General features: G+C 34.2%; 1 protein-coding gene across 1 annotated transcript in view; it reads right to left on the bottom strand.

Annotated features, from left to right (window-relative positions):
* The window catches only part of GBE1 (1,4-alpha-glucan branching enzyme 1), a 342,498-nt gene that overhangs the window by 165,436 nt on the left and 164,534 nt on the right, over positions 1–12,528 (bottom strand). Inside the window, exon 7 of the mRNA XM_058296064.1 lies at positions 12,227–12,436. Within this exon, the coding sequence (XP_058152047.1) occupies positions 12,227–12,436 (210 nt within the window). The remainder of the gene's footprint in view (positions 1–12,226; positions 12,437–12,528) is intronic.

Genomic DNA, 12,528 nt, shown 5'->3' with positions numbered 1-12,528 from the left:
GGAATTCAAGATTGGTTTAACATTCAAAAATTAGCATCCAGGTGGAATCTGAGCCTCCTCTTGACATAAAGGTGCAATGGACACAACCAATCCAGTGTCCACATAGAAGAGGTGGCATTGGATTGGGAAAAGTGGACATAATGGACAAAGGGTATGGGGAAAGGCAGGAAGAGATGAGAGGTGGAGGCGTCTTCGGGACATGGAGCTGCCCTGGATGGTGCTTCAGAGGTAATCACCGGACATTGTAAATCCTCACAGGGCCTACATGATGGAATAGAGGAGAGAATGGGCCATGATGTGAACCAATGTATATGAGGTGCAGAGGTGCCCAAAGATGTACTTACCAAATCCAATGGATGTGTCATGATGATGGGAACGAGTGTTGTTGGGGGGGGGGGGGAGAGGGGGGGTGGGGGGGCGGGGTTGAATGGGACCTCACATATATATTTTTAATGTAATATTATTACAAAGTCAATAAAAAATAAAAAAATTAAAAAAAAAAAAACATTCAAAAATTAAACAAAATCAATCAGTGTAATTCACCATATTAATAACAACAGCAACATATTTTGTGGATATACATATGTGTATATACACATATTATATATGGGGGGGGAGGGGAGTAAATTTCAGTAGATGCAGAAAAATGGCAAATTCCAACATTTCTTCCTGATAAGATTCTCAGCAAACTATGAATAGAAGAGGTAACTTCCTCAAACTAAGGGGCATCAGCCACCATTATATTTAATATTGAAAGGCTGAATGAGTCCCCCTGAGATCAGGAACACAAAAAGGATGTGTGTTCTCATGACTTCTATTCAAAATTGTACTGGAGCTTCTAGATAGTGCAATCAGGCAAGAAAAAGCACTGAAAGACATCCATATTTGAAAGGAATGGAGTAAGCTTCCCTTTACTCACAGACAAAAACTATCTTTGTTGTATCTTCTTTCTCTGCCCTGATCATCAAAGCCCTTAAGGAACCACACAGAGACACAAAAGAAGCAGAAAAACCTTAAGCACAGTGAGAATATCACTTTTGATAATACTGTCACCATTGCCTAACATATACAGCACCGGTCTTTAGTCAAAGAACTTTCTGAAACCATTAATAAGATTCTGTACAATCTGTGGGCTGCAATTTTGATGGCCACCACCTTCTTGGCATCATAGATGACATCAGCAGTGATGCAGTGAAATCCTAGCTAGTTAAAAACTGCAAAGGATAATATTTCAATAAAGGCTCATTTGGCAACCAAAATATATTCAGGTAGATAGGTAGGTAGGTAGGTAGGTAGGTAGATACAGATATGAATACTTACAGATAAATCTGAAGAAACACATGTAAGACATAAAATGAAAACTATAAAACATTGCTAAGAGGAATGAAACAAGATTTAAATAAATAGAGAAATTATACTATGTTTATGAGTAAGGGAGCTCAATATTGTTAAGATGTCAATTCTCCCCAAATCAATCTATATATTGGCATTTTTTGTAGAAATTTACAAACTTACTCTAAAATTCATATGGAAATGCAAAGGACCTAGAATAGCATAAACAACATTGAAAAATAAAAACAAAGTTAGCAGACTAAGTATACACGAATCCAAAACTTATTACAAAACAACAGTAAACCATACAGTGTAATACTAGTGTAAAGACAGACATATAGTTGGATGGAAGAAAACAGTCCAGACACAGTTGGAAAACTGATTACAAAGGTACAAAGGCAATTCAGTGGAGAAAGGGCAGTCTTTTCAACAAATGGTGTTGAAACAAGTGTTTATACATATTCAAAAAAATAAAATTTTATGCTCTATCATATGCAAAAATTAATGCAAACAGAATAAACCTAAATGTAAATCCTAAAACATATGAGAAAACCTTTTGAGACCTTGAGTTTGGAAAAAAATTTATTAGATACAACATGAAAAGCAAGACCCATAAAAGAACAACCTGATAAATTGAACATCACCGAAAAGAAAGATGTCTGTTCTTCAAAATTGAAGAACAAAATGAAAAGACAAGCCATGGACTGGAAAAAATAATTTTTGCACAGTTGATAAAGTATTTGCATCTAGAATATATAAATTTTCAAAATTCACCAATCAGAAAACAAACAACATAACTAAAAACAAAAAAATATGAAAATAGAAAATTCAAGAAAGAAATTGCATGACAAATAGACACATGAAAATATGCTCAACATCACTCTTCATTAGGCCCCAATGCAAATTAAAACACAAAAATCTACCATACAACTATTAACAAGCTAAAATTTTAAAAGACTAACAATATCAAATGTTGGTGAGGATGTGAAACACTACTGGTAATAATATGAAATGAAACAACAACTCTGAAAATCAATGTGGCAGTATATCAAAAAGTTAAAAATATAATATACAACCAAATAATACAAACATTCCACTGCTAGGTAATTTTACTCAAGAGAAATGAAAGCATTTGTCCAATCAAATACTTATACAGGAATGTTCATAAAAGCTTTATTTGTAATAAACATTGAAAATAACTCAAATGTATTTTAACAGATGAATAGGCAAGGAAATTATTTTATCCATACAATGGAAGACTACTTAGCAATAAAAATAAATGAACTATTAATACTCACCACACTCCAACAGGGATGAATCTAAATCATCTGAGTGAGCCAGATAAAAGAGTATACTTTATATGATTCAGTTTACATAAAATTCCAGAAAATGCACACCAAGTTACAATGACAAAAAGAAGATCATGACTATTGTGGTGGCTTGAAGCTATATGTATTCTAGAAAAACATATTCTTAAATCTAATCCATTCCTGTGGGTGTAAACCCATTGTAAGTAGGACCAATTGATTAGGTTATTTCAGTTAAGGTGTTTCCCACCACAATCAGGATGGGTCTTCATCCTATTACTGGGGTCCTTTAAAAATGGATTGAAATTCAGACAAATAGAGAGAAATCCAAAGAAACAAGAAGCTGAAAGCAATGAAACCTGGAAAAGAAGAAAAATAACAACAGACGCTGCTATGTGCATTATCATATAGCAGAAGAACCAAAGATAGCTGGCAGATGGTCTTCAGGAAGTAAACATCCCCTTGATGATGCCATGATCTGGGCATTTTCAGAGCAGACTGGAACTGACAGAAGAAAGAATCAGTGAATTTGAAGAAAATATCCTTAAAATGAGTCAGGTTGAGGAGCAGAAAGAAAAAAGAACAATTTAAAGAGAAAACAGTGAGGACACCAAATGGACCCCATAAAGCACACCAATATGCACATTATGAGAGTCCCAGGAGAAGAAAGAGAGAAAAGGGGCAGAAGGAATATTCAAAGAAATAATAACAGAGAACTTCCCAAACGTAGGAAAAGACATGAATATTCATGTCCAAGAAGCCTGAGAACACCAAACAGGTTAAACATGAAGAAAACTACACCCCAATATACTGATTATACTATCAAATGCAGAGGACAAGGAAAGCAACGTGTTACATACAAGGGAGACTCATTAAGATTGATGCCAATTTCTCATCAAAAACCCCTGAAGCAAGAAAATACTGGGTTGAAATACTTAAAGCACTAAAGGGAAAACAAAAAACAAAAAAACTACAAGCCCAGAATTTTGTATCTGGCAATACTCCCTTTCAAAAATGAGGGAGATTGACATTCTCAGACGAAAGAAAGCTAAGGTAGTTCATCACCACAAGATCTGCCATATAAGCATTGCTAAATAAAGGAAGTTCTTTAGAATGGAAGGAAAGGATACTAGACAGTGGTTCAAAGCAGTATAATGAAATAAAGACCTTTGGTAAAGGTAACCATTTATGTAACTATAAATGCCAGAAATATTGTACATCATTATTTGATATGTAACTTCAATTCTTTCTTTCTGCATGTGCTAAAATTCAAATACATAAAAAGTAATGATAAAAGGGTACACCTGGAGCATGCTTCTTTGGAATATGAATGTGTTCATCTTGGCATAGGGTGTTATCTCAGTGGGTGGAGACATACAATAAATAAGGGGAGTCCTGCTAAGTTCTCAAATAGAGGAGCAAGAATCTCCCTAGTACATAGGCAGTGCCTAATAAAAGAATCCAGACCAGTATTTATGGTCTCAATAGTAATGCACGTAAATATGAATCTTATTCTTCAAAAACTGAAACTTAGTGGTTGCCATAGGTTCTGAGGGGATGGGGAGGGAAGAATAGGTATAACACAGCACATTTGGGGGGCATTGGAATTGTTCTGCGTGATCTTATAATGAGATACGGGTTTTCTCAGAACCTGTAAAACTGTATGGTGCAAAATTTAAGCAACTGGTTTGTTCATTAATTGTAGCAAATGTACCATACTTATGTAGGATGTTATCGGTAGAGGAGGATTTGCGGGGAGGTGGTTAATGGAAATCCCCTATATTTTCTATGTGTCTCTTCTGTAACCTAAACCTTCTTAGAATATAAAGTGAAAAAAAGACATTGGGGATCATACAGAAGAAGCTGTCAATATACATAAAAGATAACATCTTATGCTGATGAAAGGCACAATACAATTTTTTTTACCTTACTATTATTTTATTTTGTTATTTTGGCTTTGTTTTGGGAAGGTTTTTTGTTGTTGTTGTTTTTAAAGATTTATTTATTTATTTATCTCCCCTCCCCCCCCCACCCCAGTTGTCTGTTCTCTGTATCTATTTGCTGCATTGTCTTTGTCCGTTTCTGTTGTTCTCAGCGGCACAGGAATCTGTGTTTCTTTTGGTTGCATCATCTTGCTGTGTCAGCTCTCCGTGTGTGCGGCACCATTCCTGGGCAGGCTGCACTTTCTTTCGTGCTGGGCAGCTCTCCTTACAGGGCGTACTCCTTGCACGTGGGGCTCCCCTACGTGGCAGGGCACTCCTTGCGCGCATCAGCACTGTGCATGGTCCAGCTCCACACGGGTCAAGGAGGTCTGGGGTTTGAACCGTGGACCTCCCATGTGGTAGACGGATGCCCTAACCACTGGGCCAAGTCCGCTTCCCCCTGTTAGGTTTTATAAAGGGTATTTATTTGGGGTAGAAGCTTACAATCACAACACCCTAAAGAGTCCAACTCTTTAGGGTACTTTCTCACCCAAAGTCATTGGCCAGGTGTTGGATCAAGATGGCTGCTGACACCTGCAAGGGTTCAGCCTCCTTCTTCCTCTTAAGGCTCTGTGGTCCCAGCTTCTTCCAACATCAGCTGTAGGCTGGTATAAATCTCATCTCTCTCCCAAGGCTTGTTACTCTCCAGACTCAGCTGTTCTGTTCTCGCTACAAGGTCAGCCGTAGATTATCAGGCTCTCTCCTCCCAGAGGCTCTGCCCTGTCCACGGAGCTGTCTCTTTTCCTCTGTGTTCTTCTCCTGTGTATTTACTTCCAGGGGTTCCAGCATCCAAAACTTCAGCTAACTCCCCTGCCTTGTCATTTTCTCTGTGGGGCAGGGATGCAACATCCTACTGACATGGCCCAATCAAAGCCCTAAGCACAACTTAATCATGTAAAAGTTAAACCTCTGAATCCAATGCAATCTAATACACCCAGAGGAACAGACCTGTTCACAACATACTCCAATATCTGTTTTTGGAATTTATAAATAATATCAAAGTGCTACATAACCCAATTAAAAAATAGGCAAAACACTTGAATAGACATTTCTTCAAAGAAGATATATAAATGGCAATAAGCAAATGAAAAGATATTCAGCATCACTAGCCATTAGAGAAATGTAAATCAAAACCACAACAAGATAACATTTCATGACCACTAGAATGACTACTATTAATAAATGGAAAATAATGAATGTTGGCAAGGATATGGATAAATAGGAACACTCATTCATAGCTGGTAGTACTGTAAAATGCTATAGCCACTTTGAAAAGAGATTGGCAGTTTCTCAGAAAATTATGTATGGAGTTACCATGTGACCCAGTAATCCTACTTTTTTAGGTCTATACTCCAATGACTTAACAGCAGGGACTCGAACAGATATTTTCACACTGACATACATACTGGCATTAGCCACAATTGACAAAAGATGGAAGAAACCCAAGTGTCCATCAATAGATGATGAATGGAAAACAATTCATACAATTAAATATCACTCAGCTATAAAAAGGAATGACATTCTGATACATCAGACAACATGGATGAAACTTGAAAAGGCCAGATACAAAAGGACATACATTCCATGATCTCACTAATATGAAACATTTAGAATAAGCAAATTCACAGAGTCAGAACCTAAAATACAAGTTACCAAGGACCTGGGAAGATGTCAGGAATGGGTAGTTAATGATTGATTGGTACATAGATTCTGTTTGGAGTGATGGAAAAGCTTTAGTAATGGATGGTGGTGATGGCAGTGCAACACTGTAGATGTAATTTACTCCAATGAATTATATATTAGAATGTGGTTAAAAGAGGACATTTTAGATATATATTAGTAGAATAATTAAAGAAAAAAATACAGTACTGCACAACACAAACTGTGAACCCTAACATAAATGATGGACTATAGTTAATAGTGTAATTACAATAACACTGTTTCATCGATTATAACAGAGGTACTACACTAATCCAAAGTGTTAAGAATAGGGAAAACTGTGTGTAAGGGAGCGGGGAGTACATGGAACACAAATACTTTCTGCATGATATTTCAGCAAACCTATAACCTCTCGAAGAAAATTTTAATTTAGCCTGAACAATAAGAATGCTAATATTTTCCATTTAATGTATGGTTTGAATTCATTTATCAAGACATTACATATTCTGCATTCAGCAGAGAACATAACAGAATTTTAAAATAGAGGAACTATCATCTATTACAAATACAAAATACAAATGTTAATAATTAAACCCCTGGCACTGATTGTAGAGGGAATTGATGGCCTCCTATCCCTAGCTTTAACTCACATGAACACATTAGCACACATACACACAAACACAGAATTTGAGGATCGAAATCTGAGATCCCTGGGAATAGACACATGATAAAAAGGTTGGTTCCCAGCTCTAAATTTGATATTTTTTCAGAAGATATGCTCTAATACCTTACATAAGAGAAAGAACCCTTACAGAAGCAGAGAGATGAAGTTGAGCACAATTCCATTCCTTTAAAAAAACAAAATAAAACAAAACAAAAAAAACACTATTTAAGATTAAGATATCATAGACTATTAAAATCCAAAAAATTGCCCTGAACAGGTGAGGCCCTGATGAATTTCCTTCTACATTCTAACTAGCAGAAAAAGTCTAATGTGAGTAAATCCTAAATATTATCTTTAGTGTCTTACTAAGTAGTATTTTATTTCATGTAGTTAGAACCCTAAAAGAACAAACTGGATTCACTGGATAAAAGCCAATGACTTTTAGCTTGAGTTGCTGAAAATTCTAGTAACTCAAGATAAGTATAAAATCCTTCCTAGCCTAATAGCTTTCACATTATGAACCCGTGTTGATAGCATAGATTATACTAATTTTATACCCAAATTAAAGGTTTGGGTTAAAAATGAGCATTAGCTCTATAAGTTATAAAAGAAAAGTTTTACTTTTTGTTCTCACAAAAAGAAAAGTTCTACTCATTTGAAGATTTAGGGATGGTTAAGGCATAATTGTTTTAAGCTCAACAAATTTGAAGTTACTTTGTTGTTTTATCAAGTGTATTGATATAGTGCCAGAGGCATATGCAAAACAGAATTTAAAATTGAACTTTAAATTGTATCCATTATTTCTCACTCTAGAAACTCTAGAAACTTATGGGTGACAGATTTGTCAGAAATTCTCTATACCAATTAAGGAAAGAACAACCCAATCTCTGTTATGAACTGTCATTAGTAATTTAAGAGAGCTAGAAGGCAGTTCAGCTAAGTAGACAGAAAATTTAAATATGGGCAGTTCCTGATTAGAAATTTATTCATAGCAGGTAATAGCATAGTCAGAATTTCTGGTATAACTCAGAATGATAGATATATTTAATTCTGATAACTTTGATGATAGCACTTGAATCAGATATTATAAATGGTGATAGGCTGTGACATATAGATAGGATGAGAATGAGCATCAGCACCCTTTTCTCTACAGATACTGATTCTGTATAAGATCAATTCTTTTTCCAACAGTAAATAAAAACATTTCAAAATTATGACAGAAATTTTTAAAGAAGAGGCATGGTGTCTTAAGAAAACTATATACCATTTTTATGTTTACCAGTGGATTTTAATATTAATCAACACATCAAAGTAAGGGATGACAAAGACCTTACACTTGTAAAATGTAAATTGTAGTTTCTGATTTCCTCTGAATAAGAAATAAGCACAAAATTGCAGGGAGCAGAGTTATCACCTGGGGAGGGTGAAAGTATAGGCTTGAGTTTGCATGTTTTTATAGGCATGTGATATTAAACACATACATTCATATACAGCAACATAGAATGTTATTTACAATTATAAAGAACAATCATTTATATTTTGAATTTGTATCTTTTTTCATATTTTCTAATTTTTTTACAATGGCATTATTACTTTTATGAGAAGTGTATTTTTAAATAATTGCCTATTTCTGCCTCTCTACCACCCAAATATGTCTAAGAAAAATAATATTTCCAAATAAATGGTTACTTCAATACATCTCTTTTGAATTGAGGGAATAGGATATTCATTTTGTGTGGTCAAAATGTGTTAATGTTGCAATTTTAAAACATAGCCCTAAAATTCTTTAATGTTTATCCCATTAAAATATGGGGGACATAATCCCCTCACTTGAATCTGTGACTATGACTAACCAGTAGCTTATAGCAGAAAAGACACTACACAAGTTTCCAGACCTAGATGTTAGGAAACAGAAGACTGCTGTAGTAGTTTGGTATTGTTCATGAATTCCAAAAATAGATACTGTATTATGTTTGTAAACTGGTCTGTTCCTCTGGGCATATTAGATTGTATTAAATTCAGAGGTTTCACTTTTACTTGATTAAATTATGATTTGGACTTTGACTCAGCCACATCATTAGGATGTTGAGTCCCTGCCCCTTAGTGGGCAGGAACTCACAAAGAAAACACAGCAGAGGAGAGAGTTTGAGTTTTGATTACTCAACAAATAAATATACAGGAAAAGAACACAGGGGAATGGAGACCGTCCACAGACATGGCAGAGGCCCGGCGAAGAGAGAGAGAGCCTGAGAGTCTACAGCTGACTGTGGAAAAAGCAGAGCAGCTGAGCCCGGGAAGAAATGAGCCCTGGGAGAGAGACAAGCCTTATTACTAGCCTACAGCTGAGACCAGAAGAAGCTGGGACCACAGAGCCTGAAGAGAAAGGCTGAACCCTCGCAGAGACCAGCAGCCATCTTGTTCCACCCCGTAGCAAGCCTTTGGTGAGGGAAGTAATTTACACTTTATGGCCTTGTGGCTATAAGCTTCTACCCCAAATAAATACCCTTTATAAAAACTAACCAATTTCTGATATTTTGCATCAGCACCCCTTTAGCTGATTAATATACCTGCACTTCTGTCTTTTGAGACTTTAACCCTTGGAGTCATGCTGGGAGAAAACCCAAGTAGCCTGTGTAGTAGGTTACAAAGAGATGAACTGAGGCTCTCTGGCCCACAGCCATGACTGAACTCACAGCTCACAACCATCAACTTGTCAGTAATGCAAGTGAACTACATGGAGAGTGAATCTTCCATCCCCAAGATGTTCCACCCCAGCTGATTCAACAAGCTGATACAAGAGGAAAAACGAATTGCTCTCTCTAAACTATGCACATATCGCATAGTTTAGATTTATGAACAAAATAAGCAACTGCTCTTGTCTTTAAGTCACTAAATTTGAGGGTGGTTTGTAATGCAGCAATAGATAACCAAAACAGAAGACTAGAAGTTCAATCATTAATACTAAAATTATAAAAATGACTTTAGAATGGCAGTAAATTATACATGCAGTAAGTAATCAGAATAGAAGGAAGTGAATGTGAAAGAAAAAGCCTGGTAAATTATAGCAGGATAATATAATTTTTGTTAGTCAAACAGAAAATATAAAATTCTAATAAAATGCACATAAGTATTAAGAAAATAATCCAAAGAATTTTGGAATTCTTATGCTTTAGTATATTGAAAAACCTAATTATTAAGGAATTATTTCCTTAAATTAAGTTATTTACATTGACTTTGTAAGATTTTATCTATATTGTTTATTGATGTCATAACCAATGGTATAAACCACATAGAATATACTAATTCTGTAAAAAAAGGGAAAATTTAGATGTTGGTCATATAAAATAACATGTAGATTAAGAAAATTCCATTTTAAATGGAACTGTAATTACAGAGGACTAAGCCTAAATGACAGTGCAAACAAAACAAAAATTAGTGATAAAATAATAATAATAAGCTAAAAGCATACCACACATTATTTATCAAAAGTGAGCTTGTGAGAGGAAAGTGGCTATAATTCAGTGGTTTAGCACTTGCCTCCTACCTATGAGGTCCCAGGTTTGATTCCTGGTACCTCCTTAAAAAAAAAAAAAAAAAGTAAGCATGTGAGAAAGATTAATACTTAAGTTTAAAAATAAATTATCAAATGAAAATGTTAAGTATACCTTAATTTCTATAATGAAAATATTCTTGAAAAAATTGTGTATGGTTTCTTTTCTTTAAAAAACTGGATAACTTTGTATACATGTTGAGAGCCCATGATACTGAAAAATACCCTATCATAAATGTTTTAACAAAATAAATAATTGTTTTATAACATAAAAACCTAAAAAGTTTAAAGTATTTATTTTGTAGGGCAGAATTCCCATTCATCCAGACCTGAACCAGACAGCTCAACTAGTTGTATTTCTTGCCCACATTCTACTTTTTTAAAGATTTACTCAATAATATAATGAGTAGGACTATATCACAGCATTAGCATAGGCTCAGTCCATTTTACTTGTTATAAAACCATAGTAAAATAAAACCAATGTTCAAAAAGGTGACACAAATACAAAAATACCTTTACAGAGGGAAATTAAGTAGCCCCAAAACTCTGACTCCTCATATAATGAAAACCTGAGTACCGGCATGATTAATTGATTTGTAGCAATCAGAGTAATGCTAACCCTGGAACCCTGCCACCTGCTTCCTCATTTTGTATCCTTTCTTATATATTATGCTGCCTATTCTGGCAGGAGTGAGTCCTATATGACTATGAAATAAAAAATAATGTATAATATTAAAGAAAGAATAAAGCAAAGCAAATTTTCCATGCAAAAGTCATCTAATTTACCTTGAAAAATTGGAATTCTTCATTTTATAAAGTATATGCTGACACATTTTTCAATGCTGTGAGTTTTCCAGTTATGTTTATATTTATGTATGATATGATAGCCAAAGGAAATTCATTGATTCACATTAATTTAGAGTAAAAAATTAGCTATCCATTATTTGATACTCTGCTACATTTTATCTGACCAAGTATTTTCATTATATTTACACCTATGATAAATAATGTGTTTGAGATAATATTTTCAATTTAAAATTTTTTTCATATGATCCTATTAGCATTTAATCATCTAAAAACACCTTTCTATTTAGATGGTAAAGCAGTAAGAGATGTTTTTAATCTTGACAAATCAATATAATGCTAAGCCTCAATTTACTTATCTACAGGAAGTCCATAACAATAGCACTTAATATGTGTAGAGTTGTCCAGATTAAATAAGATAATATATGTAGATAATACATCTAATATACTTGATATACTATATATGATACATATTACACTAATGAAATATTAGCTATTATATTTATAAATTATTTGTAATTAAACATGGTAATACATCAAGATAGCAAAAGGTAAAGTATGAGCTAAAAAAAGAGCCTATTTAAAACACTGTATATTTATCTACTGAAAGGAGATCTTGCTATGGTTAAGTTAATCTGATCAATTGAAGTGACAGATAGTAAAAATCTTACACATTAATACTTTTAAGTGGTAATATATTTTAACTGGAATAAAAATATTCATATTTAAATTTAGTATATACCAGAAATACAAATGCTATTAAAAAAGGAAGCTAAATTCTATAATTATGTTAAATATTCCACATACAAATTAAAACGTCAACTTAAGAATATCAGTACCAATGAAAAAGTATGACTGCAATGAATTTAGAGAAATACCTTTAAATTAAATTTAAATAAGAAAACATTTCCATCATGTATGTACCCACCTGGAGTAGGCAAACAATCTACTATCCCAGAGATCATGTTTCCCTCTAGGTCCAGAATGAAAATAACAGGAATCTGTCCCATCAAACATATTTAATCCATCTTCTGAATTTTTTGAAGCATGACTGTGTACAACATCTAAGAGGACAACAATGCCCATTTTATGAGCTGTGTCAACCAGTTCTTTTAGCTCTTCTGGTGTTCCATAACGGCTGAAGGTAAAGAACACAGGAAAAAGATTATATTTAAAATAGCCAATTATATACTATTAATGAACATTTTACCAGCACAGTACTAGATACTT

This window comes from Dasypus novemcinctus, chromosome 4, assembly GCF_030445035.2.
Source record: "Dasypus novemcinctus isolate mDasNov1 chromosome 4, mDasNov1.1.hap2, whole genome shotgun sequence".
Lineage (NCBI taxonomy): Eukaryota > Metazoa > Chordata > Mammalia > Cingulata > Dasypodidae > Dasypus > Dasypus novemcinctus.
This window is presented reverse-complemented; position numbering and strand designations above follow the sequence as displayed.